This window comes from Cyanistes caeruleus, chromosome 10, assembly GCF_971803275.1.
Source record: "Cyanistes caeruleus chromosome 10, bCyaCae1.hap1.1, whole genome shotgun sequence".
Taxonomy (NCBI): domain Eukaryota; kingdom Metazoa; phylum Chordata; class Aves; order Passeriformes; family Paridae; genus Cyanistes; species Cyanistes caeruleus.
The window spans coordinates 3,656,955-3,676,753 of NC_141710.1; the positions used below are offsets into that span (position 1 = coordinate 3,656,955).

The following is a 19,799-nucleotide window of genomic DNA, read 5'->3' on the forward strand; positions in this document are numbered from 1 at the left end:
GTCCTGGGTAGTATGAATCCTTGTGGAGTGTCTCATGCAAAAACCACTGAAAAGGTTTTTCAGTGTTAGTGAAATGCAGTGGTTTATTCCCAGGAAAGGCACAGCAGTGGTTTATTCCCAGGAAAGGCACAGCTGTGGTAGAAGTGTGGAGTTAGCAGCAAAAGTAGTTATTTGCAAATACTCTCTGATTTTCTGCACCATGATTTGGTTGGAAATGTCCACTTATTTCTGCTACTTAACCTTTTCCTGCCTGATAGAAAACACCTCAAAATCCCTGCACTGAACAACAGCCTGTCAAGTAAAGGAATACATTAATGGCAACAAAAGCAGGGCCTGTCATTTACTGGGATAATTAGCTGTTACATTAATAATAACGTAGTTTAAAATGTTTTAGAGGAATATTGGACATGGCAATTCATTAGTTTCATTTGAGGTTTCAGCCATGGATGCTAATTGAATTCTATATATTTTGGCACAGCAGAATTCCCGTTATGTTTCCATTCTCATCTGTGTTTCCTGAAAAAAAAATTAAAAATGCTGCCATTAAGGACAATCCTTAGAAGCTGAATATTAAAATTTGTATTACACTGCAGACTGAACTGCATAGTGATGGGAAAAAAATCTGAATTTTCCATATTGTAATTTTGAAACTGTGCGTAGCTTTCTCCTAATGCGGTGCATATTTCATGTCTTCTTCCCCTCCCTGTTTTGGTGTATTTAGTTAAATAATAAATTAAAATACATTATTATTTCTATTTTTTTTATTATTTTTTTTTTCTCTTCTAAACTTTAATTTCCATAACTTCCTCTTTGGAAATTTTACTTACTTTTTACAGTAATTTCTTTTAAATAGCATTTTTTAGTGTGTAATATATGGTCCATATATATAAAGGAGGCCACTGACATTACAGAAATTCTGTTTTATGTGTTAAACCTGTAAATAACTTTTTTCCCTCAGTTAATGAACAGTACAATTAGGAAAGTGGTTTGGAATGCATTTAAAGTTTCACTGAGTGAAAACAACTCCTAATCTGAAAAAGTACTTTTTTCTCATCAATGATTCTGATTGACAAAGAATTCCTCACCATCCCTATTCCCCATTTTGTCTAAATACATCTTAAATGCCAAGAAGCATTTAAAAGTTAAACCACCTGCTAGACCAGGTTTCCATCTTTCCAGCCAACATCCCAAGAGGGGTCTAAGGGAAGCCTGGTCATTAGGAAATACTGTGTCTTTCTCAAATGCTTTCCCTGACCAGAGATTTTCATAGCACAGCAGGTGAGACCAAGAATACTTGGTTTAAAAAAAAAATAAAAAAAAATAAATAAAAGCACTTGTTTTGAAATAAAAAATATCCAACTACTTTAAATTGCAGTTGTGGTGGCAGCGACTTGGGTAAAATTCACTGTTTCTCTTGTGGCTTCATTTAATTTCAAGTCATTGATGCTGTATTTTACTTCCTATTCTGCAAGATATTGCTGGCAGTCTTTTATGGGGAATTGGTATGGGTGAATGAATTCAAAATTGTTCGCTAGGAAAACATATAGAGAACTAGAAAATAAATATCTCTATAAGCAGAAATCTATTCTGAGAAATGAATCCTGAGTAGCTGGACTGATAAGATGCATTTACTGCTACTTTAACTGTATTTAGAGGAAAGAATTGAATCATTTTTTGAAGACGATGATTCTGTTCTATCTGAAGAAAAACTCTCAATATATTTCATACTGCCTTGGGTAATATTGAAGAGAACATTAAATCCATACTGGTTGGAAGCTGAAAGTTGTTTGAAAAAAAAAAACCTTAAGGGGGATGCTCTTTCCTAGTGATGTGATTTGTTTTTTTTCTTGGAAGATCTACACCTACATTCAATCAAGAATTTCTGTGTGCTCACAGAAGAATGAGGTTTTTAGTGGCATTTCTACCTTAGCACCTATTTGGTGGCTGTTATGAGATGAAAAGCTTGGTTGGCAGAGTTTCTTAAAAAGCAATTTTCACGAGTCATTAAAAGGCATTCCCACAATAATCCTTTGAAAAGAGGAAACTTTTCTGGGGTCTGCAGATCTCCAATGCCCAGAGGGGGGAAGTTGGTCCAGAGCAGATGTGTTGGTGCCCACCCATCCTGTGAGCCCAGTGGTGGCCTGGTGGACATAATGCAAATTCATAGCAAGTATTTAAAAACATTTGAAATATTTTTTAAGCCATGACAAATAGTAAAAATTAGGAGGGTAAGGGAACAGCACAAAAAATACTTTATAAAAGAAAGTGTCATATAATTTATTTATAATTTTATTTAAACTTCTTATCTCCACAATAGATTTTGACTGTGAATGTTATGCATGCTTTAATTTTTTTCATTCTACATTCACATTTCCTTTCCTTTCTCATTTTGTTTTGGGGTTGGTTTTTGTTTGTTTGGGGTTTTTTGTGGTTTATTTTTGTTTTTAAGAGAGAAGAAACAACTGGTGTTTTTATTTTCAGAGCCATAATGTGCTTGAATTCTTATTCTGAGCAGGCTAGATTTGTTGAAGGAGAAAATGAGTAATCTAAGTCTTTGAGCTGTGACTGCTTTATATCCCATGTGTTTTTTTCAACCATTTTTGCTTCTTTATTAGCACCTTTCATAGCTGTCAGCTCAAAGAGATTGAAAAGTAATGGTGAGGTCCAGCTGCTAAGTTAATGCTAACAGAGAACAAAATCATTTTGGAGTAGGCAACTAAATTCCTCTGCAATCTGATTCAGTCTTCTGGCATGGGGGACATTGTTTCTGTTCAGTTCAGGCTGAACTCTGTGGTTTGAAATACCAGAATGAGTCAGGCTTTGAAGAATCAGCTCACTCCTCAATTAAACTACATCTCCCCATTATTTGTATTTACAGCTTTTAAATCAGTTCCCACAAAAACTGCTGGGGAAAGAAAGCTTCACAAGGTTATAAACAACAGCAGAGTCACTTGAATAATTTAAGCAAGCTGCACGGAATAATTGGATGCTCTGCGCTGTGATGATCAGCCACCCCGGTTTTTTCCCTTGTTCTCAGGCTTTTGATCCTTTGCCTGAAATCAGACAAAGGAGTAACAGATACTGAAAACAAGGTAGCTGGAGCAAAGACGAATGAGCTGACAGATCAAACACCATATCAAACAAACGACCAAAAAACCAACAAATCAATGTGTGACTGCTTTATCTGTCACACAGAGAATCTGGGACTGAGTAGGTCCAGTGGGAATGGTTAGTCTTTTCCTTCCTCTGTATTTTTAAACTGTTTTTCTTATCCATTTTCTCATTTGAAAGGTTTATTTCGTTTTGCTTCTGAGGAAGAAAGGATGCTCCTCATTAAAGCTTCACTGGCTAACAAGGAGTTATGTTGCCAGGTCACTGTGATTGTCCCTTACCCAGAGGAGTCAGGACCATCCTTGTGCTCTGCAAGACTGCAGGAAAGAGCAATCTTTTATGTGCTCCCATAACTGCCATAGAACAACATATCCTTTTATGAGAGCCCTTAAAGGTTGTCTCTGTCTAAGGACTTGGGTATTAGTTGTGGCTCCTGGTTTTTAGGTCTTGGCTCTGACTGCATGAAAATGCTGTTCTCTGCTACAGCATGAGAGTGAATGTGTCTCCTTTCACTGGTGGCCGAGCATAGGGAGGAAGTTGAAACACTAAGGAATATCAGAGAAAGTGAAAGAGAAATAGATTGGTGGAGTTCAGCCCTTCCATCTTTAAGGGAGGCCCCCCAAAAGTCAGAGGACTGCCTTGCCTCCCATGTCAGGAAGCAGAAGGGCACCTGGGGGATGAAGGGGACTGGAAATGGGTCCCTGCTTGGGGAGGTAATTCAGAACTGGCTGGAGGCCAGAGCGTGGTGGGGATGGTGCTGCTTCCAGCTGGGGGCCAGGGTGAACCTCAGGGGTCTGTGCTGGGGCCAGTTGTGTTCAATATTTTTTATTGATAACATGGATGAGGTTATTGAGTCTTTATCAGTAAATTTGCAGATGACACTAAGCTGGGAGCGTGTGTCCATCTGTTGGAAGGGAGGAGGGCTCTGCAGAGAGACCTGGAACGATTGGATGGGTGGGCAGAGTCCAACAAGATGATGTTTAACAAGTCCAAGTGCTGAATCCTGCACTTTGGCCACAATAACCCCTGCAGTGCTGCAGGCTGGGGATGCTGTGGCTGGACAGTGCCCAGAAAGGGACCTGGGGGTGCTGGTGGCAGCAGCTGAACACGAGCCAGCAGTGCCCAGGTGGCCAAGAAAGGCAGTGGCCCCTGGCCTGGATCAGGAATGGTGTGGCCAGCAGGAGCAGGGAGATCATTCTCCCCCTGTGCTCGGCACTGCTGAGGCCACACCTGGAGCTGTGACCAGTTCTGGCTCCTCAGTTTGGGAAGGACACTGAGACACTGGAGCACATCCAGAGGAGGCAACGAGGCTGGTGAGGGGCTAGGAGCATGAGCCCTGTAAGGAACAGCTGAGGGAGCTGGGGTTGTTTGGCCTGGAGAAAAAGAGACTCAGGAGTGACCTCATCACTCTCTACAACCTCCTGAAAGGTGGTTGCAGCCAGGTGGGGTCGGTCTCTTTCTCCAGGCAGCAGCAGACAGAACCAGAGGACACAGCCATGAGCTGAGCCAAGGGAAGTTTCGGTTGGACATTAAGAAAAAGTTTTTCACAGAAAGAGTAATAAAAGTACTGGAATAGTCTGCCTGGGGAGGTGGTGGAGTCACCATCCCTGGAGGTGTTAAAAACAGATTGGATGTGGCACTCGGTGCCAGGGTTTATTGAGGTGTTAGAGCTGGGTGATGTTAAAGGTCTCTTCCAACCTTGTGATTCTGTGAGTTCTGTGAATTTAGGACAAGGCCCTGCAATCTGCCCCTCAGGCAGCCTCCTGATAGGAGTGGTGGCAAATAGCCACCTTGTATTCAGCATGTACAAGATCTTTCTTTGTGCCTCACATACCCCTGGGGTTACTAAAAATATGAAAGTTAAGAGAAAATACATGTGTATATATAGGAACATCTAGTTCCAAAAATGTGTCTGTAATCAGGAGGTCTTGATGGACATAGAATAAACTGTGCAGTTGCTGCCATGGTGTATTTCTGACAGCTTTGCTGGCTCTGACTTGAAAATCTGGCAGCTTTGTTTTCTTTAAAATGGTGTTATGGCTCAGGGATAAGCTGCACTCATACCTTGTTCCCAGCTCCCCTACCGAAGATGCTCTCCAAGAGACAGCTCTAACAGCACTTAAACCTGGTGTTTAACCTAGGTGAGGCAGGGCTGGCACTATAAACTGCAGGTTTCTTTATTTCCATGATGTTTTGGCAAGTCTGGTTTAGTCACTGACCTCTCTTTGCTATCAGTCTCTGACAGCGTCTTGTTGGAGTCAAGCCTGACTCTGTCTGACCCTCTTGAGCCTGTCTTGGTGTGGAATTCCACTGATCAAATACTGCTGTGTCACAAGAGGAATCATAAACTAGAATAGTAATCTTTGTGGTCATGCTGGGTCTGTGTGTCCCGTGTGGCAGGGACACCCCTTGCTGCTGCCCCCTGAGCTGCTCTCCATCAACCCCTGCTGCAGCTGACCCCTCTGTTCCAGGAGCAGGGACTTTGTCACTGGGCTTTGGTTCTGGGAGTTACAGGTTCATTGAGCCTGGCTGGAAGCAGCAGTCTTATTGATAATTGTTCATTCACAGACCCCTCAGGTATTTCTTTGCAAGGTTTGCTTCCATCATCATTTAGTTTCTTGTTTTGCCTGATTATTTCTGAGGCAATTCCACGCCTCATAGAATGATTTTAAAGGAGATGGAGGGAGGAACTTGTAACATAAATAAATAATATTCACTTTAAATAAGTCCCTGTTGTCTGGCATCAGCAGCATTTTCGGTATAGAAACCAGAAAGCCACACTGAGTTGTTGAATATCTGTATTTTTAAAGCTGTGTATTTTTACAGAACAGAACTGGAAACACAGGGAGTATCTCAGAATAATTGCTGCCAGACTATTCTCCACCTTAAACCTTCTCATTCTACCAATGGTGCAATTCAGTAGCAGAAATCAAGGGTGTGAGAGTCATTGCAACTAAATATTTTTGATACTCTAACAAAACACAGACTGCCTGGTGGGCAGTGACCTCCTCAGAGCTTCTACTCTGGAGAGCAAGGAACTAATGGAATAATGAATATTGAATTTTCTAGCTCTACCTGGGTTTTCTATGTCGTCAGTTTCATGGAAACTTTTGTTGTGATTTTGAATTGGTGCTTTCACTGTTTTAAATCCATTCTCACGTAAAGAATTTCTGATTCTTTTTGTTGGTTTGTTTTTTCCCTCATGATCAAGGCAAAGAGATCTCTCATTCCTGGATAGCACAGTCTGTCAGACATCCTTCCAAAGCTCCTGTCAGAGTAGCACTGTAGTTGTATTTTCATATCATCCTTTCCACATCCATATTTTGCTTCCATTTTCAGGCTAAGAGAATATAATTCAGGGCAGATGCAATGGGTACTGTGTAAAAATACCTGTTTATTCCTCTGTCATGGCCAATAATCACTCTCTGGGTGTGGTTATATCCATGTACTCTTGATTTATAGGTCACAATACTAGTGACTTGTAGGAGTAATAATAACCTTTAAATTATGTTTTTGAGATCTCCAGTGAATTTACACAGGCCCTTGCACAGTTTTTTACACTTCCAGTGAATATGCACTATTGAAACAATAAATGTTGATGTGTTGTTCACAGGAAAAAGGCATTAATGCTCTGGAATTCCCCCCCAAAATAACTCATTTGCAGCTGTCACTGGGAATTATTTGGCTTACTCCATTCCCTTCCAGCTGTGAAAACAGAGAACAGTTTCCTGAAGTCAGTGGAACAATGTTATGAATAAATTGATATGAGATCTAGTTCATAATCTAGTTCATCACTAAAAGAAAAAAAAAAAGTCATTATCAGTTCTTTTACATGATTGTCTTCTTCCCAGAATGTAAAACTGTGAAAAAGAAAAACTGGATGTTTTAGTAAAACACTTGATTCTTCTTCCCCCATCACTTTCTGCTGCCCTATCCCACAAAACAAAACAAACAAAAAAAACCCCAAAAAATCCAAACAAACAAAAAACCAAAACCCCCCCCAAAAAAAGTAAAAAAAAGAGGAGGAGGAGGAGGAGGAGGAGGAGGAGGAGGAGGAGGAGGAGGAGGAGGAGCTGCTGCTCCACCTGAAATGGGCCAAATATGTTCCTTTCAAACTTTATCACACACACTTGTACCAGTGCCAAAGCTGGGAAGCTTTTTTTACCCCATCTACAGAATGTGGTATGTAGATGTAAAAGTTGGCACACTTGGTAATTTGAAAATCCCAACTTGTGAAAAATGAGAAGTGCTTTAATAACTTTCCTTTCATTATCATCTAATTTATCAGACCTGTAATAGTCAAAATTCTTCAAGGGTTCCTCAGCTGCATATCTCTGTACAATTATGGCTCTTTAAGTAGTTATAATCTGCCAAGTGAGCTGTCATTGTACCTGATAAGTGATTTTGACAGCCATAATGTGCTGATTATGGAGCAACACTGGGATGATGATGATGAGGGTTCGAGTTGAGGATGTTTATTTTTCATTAACCAAAGAACTAGTGTTAATAAAAATTAACAACTGGAGTGTTGAAGAACTTGGGTGAGTTTTACCTGCATGAGAGCACCCTGTTTCTCTGGATTCCTTCTGGTCCCCAGGAGATCACCCTGCCCAGAGAGCCATGCCAGGAAACAAGTGGATGTGCAAGCGGGCAAGTTTTGGTCCTGAATTCTGAACCCTAGTGTTCCCAGGTGTTTGCTGGGTTTTTGGATATGGTTCCTATCGTCTCATGGTGTGCAGCTCTGCCCTGCAGACAAGAGCCTTGGCACAAGCATGGCTAAATTCCCAGTGCTATTTCATTTCCAGCAGTTCTTAAAGCAGTGCTTTGTCACTCTTTCATTATTTCCTTTGTGCTCAGTTTGCAAACAAGTGAAAAGCTTTTTTTAACTGCTAGATCTATAAACTCAGCCCAGTCTTACAGAGTCAAAATGTTCTAAGTATGTAATGAGAATAAAGATTCCTTGTGCTCTCCCTGACAACTGTTTGATCCCTCTGTGTTCAGAATATGCCCCTAAAGCCACTTGTACAGTTCTGTTACCTAGCTGAAATGTGGCAGTGGCAGAAAGCCTGCTCTTCAGGCTCCGTAACCACCTGCAATTCCCAGGGAATCCCCAAGGATCAGCATTTCCTCAGTGCATCTGGAAATTAGTTTTTCAGTAAACAAGGTTTACTGAAGGTTTAATGCTGTGGCAGGGGAGTGATGATGGTCTGGTCACTCCATGTGAGTTGTTTGCTGCAGGGCTGAGAGGAGAAGACACTCTCAGGGGCATTTGTGTACTCAGAGCACAGATTTTGCACTGCTTAAGCATTTGTGCTGCTATTAGGAGAATGAAAAGCTGGGAATAAGAAGTGAAATGTCAAGTAGGGGCTGCCTGAGGACAGCTGGAAGTACTGAGGTAGCCAGCTCACACAGCTTAGGTTCTCACACCTCTCATGTGTCAGATACTGAGCCTGAGCTGGCAAAGGCAGCTCTGCCCAAAGCTGTGCTGGGAACTCTTGGATTGCTGTGTCTGAAAAGCCACGTTCTCCTGAGCTGCCTGGCAGTGACACAGCCCTGCAAGCCTGGTCTGCACTAAATTACAGACATTTGCTGGCTGCCTGAAGTCTGGGCAGTGGCTGGAGCTATGTCCTGCGTTATTGGGCTGGTGGGGAGCTACCCTTAAGACCAGCACAGTACAAGAAGGCACTGACACATCCCTTTATAAAGGTGTAGGAAATACTAAACTCAATAGAACAAAAGAGGAGGAGACTGTGAGGGTCAGAGGAATAGAAGGAACTGAATATATTTTGTTAGAAATAAAAAAAGCAATTCTAAATGCCCAAACCAATTAGAGTACAACTGATCTTCCTGGGGAGATGTGCATTTACTTTTTCTTTTGATCAGTTTTATTATCTTCACTATGTGATTTCCATTCTGATAAAAAGCCAGATGCTATAATTTTGATTGTGTTGCTTTTCATTTGAGATGATGCTTTGTAGCAGAAGCATTTGTGTCCAAAGTAACTTATCCCATCTAGATATCCAATCCAAATTATAACTTTACATCTGGAGCTGAGTATTTCAGATTGTTTAAAGACAGGCAAGTGGAAGTAAAGACAAATGAAAAAAAGCCATGATCAGGAGGAACCATATGGTACTCTTGTAACAATTAAATTCAGTGCTCTACTTTGCTGCGTGTCTGCAGGATGCACACACTAATCCCTTGTGTCCAGGCTCCGTGCCAAGAGTAAATTAATGTTCCTACATTTTTTATTTAATCTGCTGCTGTAAGAAGAGGCCACAACAGAATGAATAGCTGAGTGAAAACTTCAGGATGTGTGAGCACTGTATCCCTTTCCTAATCTCTCACTCAGTGCATTGCCTCTCACCTGTGTTTTCGTGGGCAAAAGGTAGAAGAGTCCTGATGATACGCTGACAAAAAAACCTCCAAATAATTAAAATTAGAGATAATATGTTTATTATGATGCCAGGCACATCCAAAGGCATGTTCACACATGTCTACAAGGCTCTTACATATCCATATAGTTATTTACTATGTCTATACATATGCATTAACCCTGCCTACCACTGCTTTGTATTAAAATGAGCTCAAAGTCCTTCTGAGCCTGCATATTTCCTTCTTCTACACAGGTCAGCGGGTTTTGAAATGAGTCAGTGGTCTCCTGAGATGATGCCAGAGGTGTCTTCCTCACGTTAAACTTTTCACCTTTCTCTTGTTGGCAGGTTCTCTGTTCCCCTGGCCATAATCCACCCTCCCCATCCTGGCTCTGGCTGGTTTCTGGGCCCAGGTGCAATTATGGTTTCTTCATCTTCACAGAGCCTCATCTTCCTTCTACAAACACAAATAAGTTGGGCAAATATATTGCCTTAGCTCTAATAATAATCTAATAATAATTCATCCTTTATATGGTTTCTACTACCCCTCTTAATCAAAATATATTTTCTGTCTTGCTAGCTATGTTCTTAGCTTCGAAGTTCTTTTACCCCATTGATTCACTGGCACACCTAATGCATTTCCAACATTTTTCTGTGTCTTAGCAAGAGATTAGGAGCCACTGAAATGATCCAAACTTTCCCTTTGAACTTGTTTCATAGGCAGACAATGCCATGCAAGCTCCACAATTATTCAAAGGTATAATATTTGGATTATTTTGGTTATTATGGTTGTTATTTTTGCAGGATAGCCCTAGCTGCTAGTACTTGGCTCTCCTCTGGTTTGCATAGTTGAGTCTGCTGTTTAAATTATGTGCCAGCCAGTCCAAAGTACCTGGTATAGCTCTTGAGTTAGAGCTAACTCATGCCTTTTATTCAAAAGAAAGAAAAACTCATTGATCACTCACTGTGTGCTTTGAATTAGCAAATGATGCCCCAAAACAATGCTTTTAAGATTATTCAGGGAAATAATAATTAAATAAATTCAACATTTTTCAAGCTGCTTTATCTCAGAAATTGTCTGCCTTGATATAAGGCCCTAGGGAAAGTAGTTTAATTAAAAAGTAAGGTTTTCTGTCAGTCTGCTGAGTCCTCTGCAGACTAAACAGCTGCTGATTTTCTACTCTGAGTGTGAGATGGTGATGTTAATTTTCTTATTTCTCTCAGCGTGTCTCACAAGGGAGCCAAATCTAGCAGATCATTTTGGATCACCTATCCTGCTGCAGGAAATGTTTGTGTTAGGCTTGCATGTAGGACTGTAGGAATTCTGTAAGCAACATAGGTATTTGCTCACCACCATTCTAATTCTAGGTCTCTACTTAATTTGAAAATCTTGGGAACGTTACACATCATAGCTACTTTCACATATTTTATTAGCATTTGTTCTTTAACTGCTCATTAATACTCAGTGGCAGGAAATTATTGCAAGCATTGTAATAACCTTTTTAATTTTACATGCAGAGACCTCTAGGTTGCTCTTTTAATAATAGGTGCACTTTTTTTTATTTTTTAAGGATATTCACCATAAATTGGGTCAGGTCCTCACAAGGCACGTTATCTCCTATTTTTCTGAGTGTAGACCTCACTAATCCAGAGGTGAAATATCTTTGTGACCCATCTTTCAGGCACGAAAGTGGAATTAGGGCAGTGGGAGCATCTGGGTCTCTGTGTTTCCTGGGAGTGCTGCTTGATCTGATCAGCAGCAAAGCTGCAGCCTGGCAGCCTGGAGTGAGCTCTGCCCAAGGAATGGGTGTGAAGACAACCACCCAGAGGTGTTTGTGATTGTTATTCACCTGTTCCAAAGGAGAACAGAAAATGCTGGGAAATTCTTTTTATTAATTGTGCTTTTTCCCACAGGCTTAACTACACTGTTGCAGGATTAATTTTTCAAATAGTTCCTTTTAATGTGGTGTTGTAAAAACTGTCAAGGGAAATATTTCTCAGTGATGCTGGTGTGACTGTCAGAGTCACAGTGCTGTGGCACTGTGTGAGCTCCAGACATGAAACCTGAGCCTGACAAAGCCTTCCATTTCATACCCACTTCATACCAGTGGGTATGAAGCTCCACACGTGGATTACAAAACTACTTTTTTGCTACTGTTCTTAAAATCACACTTTCTTCCTTTTTTTTTTCCTGTCTTGAATCTTGCAGATTTTAGAAAGAATAAAAGACTATGAAATGCTTCAATTATTTGCAATAAAGTGTTAATTTGGTAATTTGATCGATGGGATGAAGGAATGACAGTATTTTGTATTTCTCTGCTTTTATAAAAGAGGGTGTTTGCAAAAGACACAGTCAGTAGTTAATTAAGCACATCTTTATGTGCACAAACATTTATCTTCTTGTTACTTATTTCCTAATCCACCTCAATGTTTATTGCAGTTTTCAAACAAACATCTATCAGTTCTCCATCACTGGAGCTGGAGTGCAGACCTGAGTGGGATGTGTTGTGCATCTCAGCAGTGGGGGATTCCAATAGCAATGTGGTCAGATATCTCAATAGAATCAGTTTGTCCAGAAAAATCACACTTTTAAAGCAAGGTTTATGTAAACAAAATTGTAGAGTAAGGAAACTTATTGTGAAGCCAGGAGGAAATCCAGGTATCACTGCTGCTTTTTTGCTGCCCACAGAACTATCCTTTTTATCCTAAGCCATTGGTCCCTGCTTCAGCAGAAGGATGAAGTCTGGTTCATTTGGTGTGAGCTTATGGCAGCAATTAATTACTTGAAGTGCAGTTTTCCAGTTTCAAATCCATGGAACAGGTAGGGTAGCAGTGGATTTATGCTCTTGCTTTGCAGAGCATGTTGCCCATAAAATTAGGTATGAGGAAATAATAGTTTTTGGTATTATATCAAGGCATGGATACCTCCTCATGATTCATGATTTCAGTGTTGCTTCCTGGAGTTAAGTATTTCAGTGTGAGTTAAATAACACTGACTTAAATGATCTGGAAAAGCATATACATACCCTACCTTATGGGTTTTTTTCCTACCCTTAGAGATATTTTACATCTTTAATTATTATTTTGCCTCCTTTTCCAAAACAACTGCCCTTTCCTCCTTCAGAACATAACCTTCTGCATTCTGTAATTATTTAAACAGTAGGTACAGCATGTGATAGAAAAACATGTCAAAGCTGTGAACATTGCAAGTGGCACACAGGCACTCAAAGGGTCACCAGCTCTGCACTGCAGGAGGCATTTGCAGGATTCCAGCTGAGAAACTTGTATACACCTGTTATTGTGGAAGGCTGGATTAAAAAAGAAAAACAAACCAGAGAAACAGCAGCCCCTAAAAAAAGTTATTGGGAAAGCTGACATTGACAGCATGCCGTGGGTCTGTGCTGTACTCCTGAGAAAACAGCAAACTGAGCAGTGTCCTAGCAGGTTACCTATTTGCAGGTGTCCATCCAAATTCCAGAAGAGATCTTTGCTGGTACATTTTCCAAGAGCACCGTGCCCGTGTTTGGATTTCCATCCACCTGTAAAGCCTCAAGGATTCAAATCTGATTCATACTGAGAGTACTTCAATTTTGTTGACAAACTTTTAGTTAGAACAAGAGGAAAGTCACGCTGCAAGCAAATCCACACGTTACATAAAATTCTTGGAAGCCTTCTGGTGGCATGTAGTGCATGGAGAAGATTCATCAGTGGTGATTCCTAGATCCCTCTGTTAGCACTTGATGGATCTGTGGAGCTGAATTAGGTTCTTGAGGGACACACCCAAGGAAACAGCAGTGTTCTTGTCATGCATGTGCAAAGCTTTAGAGGTCACTGTAACACCTTGACCGTGGCATTTCTGTCTGTTCTTTGCATCAAAACTTGATATACATCTGTCCTGGCCAGGGGTTTTGTCTCCTTCAAGGTGGGAGTGGATTTGCCATGTGATCCTGGGGCTTTGATTCTTAGGTGCTTGAGGATCTTCTTGTGTCTCTGTGCTTACCTCAGGAAGTATAAAACTGCAACCTTAATTTTGCATAAGGCATTATCTATGTTGATTTGCACGTTGGAGAAAAACACGCATGAAAGTGTAATAAAAGGCTGGAGAGTAATAAAATTAGAACAGGATATGAATGTAAATGAGTCATTTTGTCAGCAGCAAACTAATGAAGCCTGGTTTCCTAGAGGTTTGAGCTTCACGTTTGATTTACTGCTACCTAAAAGGTACAAGATGTAATTGAAGCTTTTCTTCTTGTGGAGCTTTTAAAACACTTTTGTGTGCTCTGTTTGCTGTTTAGTGAGATGTGACCTCTTTGTCACCTCTGTGCTTTTTCTGTAGCATCTCTGTATTGTGGAGTTGCATCATTTCATAGCACTTGAGGGAAACAATTCATCTTTTTAAAACACAGTTGAAGTTAACAGATGGTTTCAGGAACAAATCCATGTGTGTAGTCACACACCCAGATGTGTCCTGGACACAGCAGCGTGAGCTCCATTCCCATGAGGAATCACGGGATTGCCTGAGCACGCAGTTATCACTGAGGTTGGAAAGACCTTTAAAATCATTGAGTGCAGCATTAACCCAGCACTTCCAAGCCCATCACTAACCCATGTCCCTGAGTGCCACATTTCCATGTCTTCTGAATCCCTCCAGGTTTGGTTGTGCCAGTGCCTAACCCACACTTCTGGTGGAAGCATTTTTCCTGGCCTGCAGTCTGAAGCTGCCCTGGTGCAACTTGAGGCCATTCATTCACCCCATCAGTTGTTACCCTGGAGAAGAGACTGACTCCCATCCCACCAGAGCCTTCTCTCAGAGAGCCCTGACCCCCCTTTCCTTCAGGCTGAGCCCCCCCAGCTCCCCCAGCTGCTCCTCACCAGCCTGGTGCTCCAACCTTCTCCAGCTCCCCTCTCTGGGCTCACTCAGCCCCTCAGGGTCTTTCTGAGGGACCCAGAACTGGGCAGGGGATTTGGAGTGTGGCCTCCCCAGTGCTGAGTGTAGAGGGACAATCACTGGTCCTGCTGGCCACACTGGTCCAGTTGCCACTGGCCTTTTGGGCCTCCTGGGCACACCTGGCTCACGTTGAGCCATTGGTGACCAGCACCCTCAGGTCCTGTTGAGCCACTGTGCCCCAGCCTGCAGCCCAGTGAAACAGCATTTGGTGATTCCTGGTTCACATACAACTGGTATGTGAACTGTGTAACCCTTTTTAACTGTTGATGCCAATGATAGAATGTCAGAGATTCCAGCTTTCCATCTGAAGTCTTCAGTATTCTTGGTGCAGTGAAGGCTGAGGAAACAGCAAAGGGCCAATAAGCCCAATAAGTGAAAGGCCAAATAAGCATGCAGTGATTTTTTAATAACTTCTGAAATTGATTTCAAGTGAATGAGGCTGTGTAGTTATTAAAGGAGTAACACTGGGGGTTTGTTATTTTACTGCAAGGATCATGAATCTGGTGCTTCATATAAAAAAGGCAGTCATTTGTAATACATTTTTATTGATTAAGGCTTACAATCGCTAAATGTTGCATGTAAATATTACTGAATGTGAAACATTGTCTTTATCAGTTTCCAAACAGTGGATAAATTTGTTGGTTATGGTTCAAAAATTATGAACCATCAGTAGCTTTTTTTCAGGCTATTATAATTTTTACAGAGGAAATTATTTCCTTATTATCCCTGCAGTAGTAACATATGGATCTACCAAGGCTTTCAAATGGAAAAAAATGTAAACTTAAAAATTAATACGTGCTTATTACTAATGATAGTCTGAATGATTTGAAGAAAAAATGTGTCCAGAGTTTAGTTAAAACATGTATTAAAGTGAAACTCTCAGCAGAGTTCAACCCTGCAATCAGGTTTTATAGGAAGCCCTCAGAATGTGTTTCCTGGCCTGGCAGAAGAGATACTTTCCCTCTGCCCCGGAAATTGTTATGGGATTTAATGAATGTGCTTCTACCTTTACATGCTGTCACCAGCTTATCTTTTCTGCTTTGTTACAGCTCTTACAACTCTGTTATCATTTCCACTTGCATTACAGCCATTTTAAAAACATTTAAAAACATCATGATTCTATACATTTAAATTTTTTCTACAGTATTATTTAATTTCTTTGGAAACAACAGTAAAGCCCTTCTTTTGAAGAAAAAAACAAAACAACTTACCCAGTTTTTCAAAACATTTGAAGTTGTTTTAAAATAAGCAGGTTTCTGTGGCCACATTCTGGAACTGTATGTGGGGTTTTTGCAGTGTGTTTACAAATATCTGATCATTTCCAGGCAGCTGTCATTTTTTTATCTTTGGCAAATGGGAATATGGAGACAAAATTAGAGTTATATTTAAAGCTGGAGTATCTTGCATAGGAGTGGGATATAAAGACTTCTAAAATATTTCACAAGAACTAATTGGGATCTGTGCTGCTTCTATGATTGCTTTGCATTAGGGCTCTGCCTTTGGAGAGGGAAAATGATAAATATTTAGATTGGGGCCAAGAAAACTTTTTTCTGCCCAGAGCTATTTCTGTTTTTTAAGAACTGCAGCTTGGATGTCTGCAAATGCTGTCTTGTTTGCAATCAAACAGTGGATCAATAAAATAATAAACACAAACCACTGAAGTCAGGATTTCTGTTGATGGATTGTGCATCTGAGGAAAACTGTTAAGAAACTATGAAGGCCAGTCTTTATAGAACACAACAAACAGTATTTTCCATTAGACTTCCCATGTTTGCACTGAAATCCACAGTATCACTTCAGATGAATGTTTTATTTTGTAGTTACAAAGAAGTGTGAATAATTTTTTTCAAAAGTCGTGTGTGACAGCAGTGGGATACAAACTCAGAGATCAGTGCCCATGATTAAAGCTGGACAAGCTGCTTCCCTTCAGCCTTCTCTTCATCCTGTGCTTTGGCCCCTGTGCACAGTTCATCACCATTGTGCAATCTGCTTTTGTGGATGTGCAAGGTGTTAGTCTTGTTGGAAATCTGATTCTCAGGCTGAAGTCCAGTGCTTCTTCTGTAGCCCAAATATTTGAGCTCACTGAGGGTGAAGAGCAGAGGGCTTGGGAAAGAGCACAGCTTTGTCCTGGGAAACTCCATGGTCCTTTCACACCAATGGAGGGAGAGGGTGCAGCAGGAAAATGCCTAAGCAATGCTTAATGGATGTTTTCAGTGCCCCATAATTACCAAAACAGCTGTGTGCCAATCCTTTAAAGACATTCATAGGATTGATTGCAATTGTTAGGTGTGGGATTTGTCTGCCTGGATGTCAGTGGATGTAGCTGAGCAAAGCTTCAGCTCCTGTGGTCATAAAGGTAAACCTGTGTGATGATAATCGAGGGAATTTTCTAAAAATCCTGTGTTTATACCTCAGTGTGCCTAATCCCCACCCTCCCTGCACAAACACCTTTGCCATTTTTTATTTTTCAGACATAATGGGAGTTATGAACTCCAGCATTTTTACAAAGTCACTGTCTGTTCTCTTTTGCAAAAATAAACAGTATATTGTAATAGAGAAAGAGAAGCCAGCCCTGAATTAGAGGTCATAGATTCAGAGTTAATTTAGAATTTGGCACTTAGCTCAAATATGATTGGCAAGATTTTCAAAAGGCTGCAACTGTAAATTAGAAATAAATGGAAAAGGATTATGTGAGTGGGAGACAGCTTTGAATCTATAATGCATGTCCCAAGACTGATTTGTTCATAAAAGAGCATGTGTTTAATGTGTCATCAAAATATTTAAGTTACATTGATCTTTGTATATTTCATTTTTAAAGCTGGATTCTGGAGTGGTTAAAAATTAACTCCCTGTGCATATTCTTGCTATGATTATGAAGGATAAAATAAGAAACACCAGAAACTGGGTCTTTTTTTTCCCTTTCCAGTCTCATATTCTCCCAAGATTCTTTACATTGTCTTTTGTGACCAAATCAAATTTTTTTTAGTCCTTGCTATATCATCTGTTCTGTAGTGCTCCTCTGAGAGATGCTACCGATCTTTTATATTAGGAAGCAGTTTGGAGGCAGAGCGAGCTGCTGCCAAGAATGTGCTCATGTATGAGAGTGAGAACGTGGGTAGCTGACTGAGACATCCAAAAGGGACTCTTGTCTGTGTGCCTTCAGCTACTTCTGCTCCAAAGAAAATGTATGTCTGTAAATAAAGGAGGATGTATTTTGAATGTGCCCATGTTCCACACCATTAGTTTTTCCACTGTTGGGAAACTAAGCTGCAAGAATCTGCACATCCACACAGCTACCACCTGGCAGCTCAAGAGGCTCAAGGAGTGACAGCACTTAAAAAAGGACCACCTCTGAAGTATTATCTATTGTTCTTTTTGTTATTTTCTTTAAATAAATACAGTCTCTTAATTTAGCTCAGAAGTCATTTGCTCACCATTGCTGTTGGTACCATATGGAATGGCCTCTAGGGCTTTCAGAAACCATTTAGTAGTGGCAGAGGAAGAGGGAGGAGTGTTCTTGGAGCTGCACTCAGCACATCCCACCACACAGGCACCTGCTCAGTGGTCTTTTGGATACATAATTTGGATACATAACTACCTGGTGTCTGAGCCTGTATTTCCCTCCTCAGCAACAGCAGGTGAAATACAAATGAACTTTGCAGGTGTCACTCCAGTGCATAAAGAGTCAGACCCCACCCCCCCAGTTATGACTGTTTTGTGCTGTTCCTCACAGGTGAAATCTGTGCTTTTAAAATCCATGGGCAAGAAATGCCCTTTGAGGCTGTTGTGCTGAACAAGACATCTGGAGAAGGTCAGCTCCGAGCGAAGAGTCCCGTTGACTGTGAGCTGCAGAAGGAATACACATTCATCATCCAGGCCTATGACTGTGGATCAGGACCAGGTGGAAAAAACTGGAAGAAATCTCACAAGTGGGTGAAAATGAGGAGAAATATTTTTTTTTTTTTTGCTTTGGCATACATTCACTCCCACAGTCTGTGTTATTGTCAGGTAGAAAGCAAATAAAACAAAGATGAACCGTTGTTGCAATATTCCACCCATGTTTTAATTCCTTTTTCCTATTAGGAAATACACTCCTTTTTGCTTGCTCCAGTTGAAGTTTTAGACAGGACTCTCCTTCGGGTGGATAAATGCATCTCAGTTTTGGTTTATATTTTCCATTCTTACCTTCATGTTAAATACATCCAGGTCATAGAAGCCAGCTTTCAATTGATATTTGCAATTTTTAAACAGGTTTTCTCTCTGTTCATCTCATTTCAAAGGGTAAGAGAAGAGGAATCATCCCCTTTTTTTAGTATCTGTATGTCATAAGCTGAGCAGTGTCACATTTGAATGGTGTCTGACACCAGCTTTTGTCCAGGGAGTCTCAAAGTGAAGTCCTGTGAAGAGGGGTGTATTGAAAGCCAGTAGGTGGTACTTTTTACTGTAGAGCCAATTCCCTGAATAAGCTTAGGTGGCACAGTGCTTTTCTTCCCTTTGAATTCATGAAACTTAAGCTCCAGACCATTTGTCATTAAAGATGGATTTAATTCACATGGATGTATAAGTGCTGTACAAATAGTTCGTTTTGCTGAGAGCAATTATAATAAATGATTTATAGTAGTCATTCTTCCTTTTGCTCATCCAGAACACATGACAATTAAAAATTTAATTAGGTCTATAATGCATGCTGAAGTTTTCAGGGTATTTATAAAAAAATACAGATCTAGGAGGAAGCCTGCAATAGCAGATCACCATCAAATCACAGAAACAGGTTTTGCTTCACAATATCGAGTTTTCTTGTATTCCCCCCTCTTATATCAGTAACAATCTGGTAGAAATACAGTTGTGGAAATTTTTTGTCTAATTTTGACTAAATGAAATCTGGCCCACTGCCAGCAGACTTTGCCTGGTAGCTGCACAGTCTCAGCCACACTGCCTGGGGCTCCAGCCTTTACTGTGGCTCTGCCACTGCTCCAGGACATCCCTCTGCGTCCCTCTGGCACCCTGCCCATCAAACCAGAAAGCAAATTCTTACCAAGCAAGGCCTTGAGGGTTTATTCACTAAATACCAAAGGCCTTGGTGGGCTAAATGTACAGTGCTGTAACTCATTGAAGGGTTAGATAATTATCAGCAGCAGAAGGTGTCAGCCTTAATTAATATGGAAGAATGTTTGTAAACTGACCATTTTTAGGTAGTGGATATGGAAGACTACTGTGAATTTTTTTCCTCATTGCTTATTTTACCCTGTAATTATATCATTTGCTTTCTGCCACGGTTCATTTTTAGAGGCAGATTTTAATAGGGAGCCTCAAGAAACTCTCTTCCTACAAGCCATGGCAATGGGCTTTTACCTCGTGCCACATTA

At 40.7% G+C, this 19,799-nt stretch overlaps 1 protein-coding gene across 19 annotated transcripts in view; it reads left to right on the top strand.

Moving 5' to 3' along the window:
- The window catches only part of CLSTN2 (calsyntenin 2), a 328,373-nt gene that overhangs the window by 242,443 nt on the left and 66,131 nt on the right, over positions 1-19,799 (top strand). For all 19 annotated transcript variants that reach the window (XM_086843491.1, XM_086843483.1, XM_086843481.1 and 16 more), the window contains one exon: positions 18,167-18,362. In XM_086843491.1, the coding sequence (XP_086699617.1) occupies positions 18,202-18,362 (161 nt within the window). In that variant the 5' untranslated portion in view covers positions 18,167-18,201. The remainder of the gene's footprint in view (positions 1-18,166; positions 18,363-19,799) is intronic.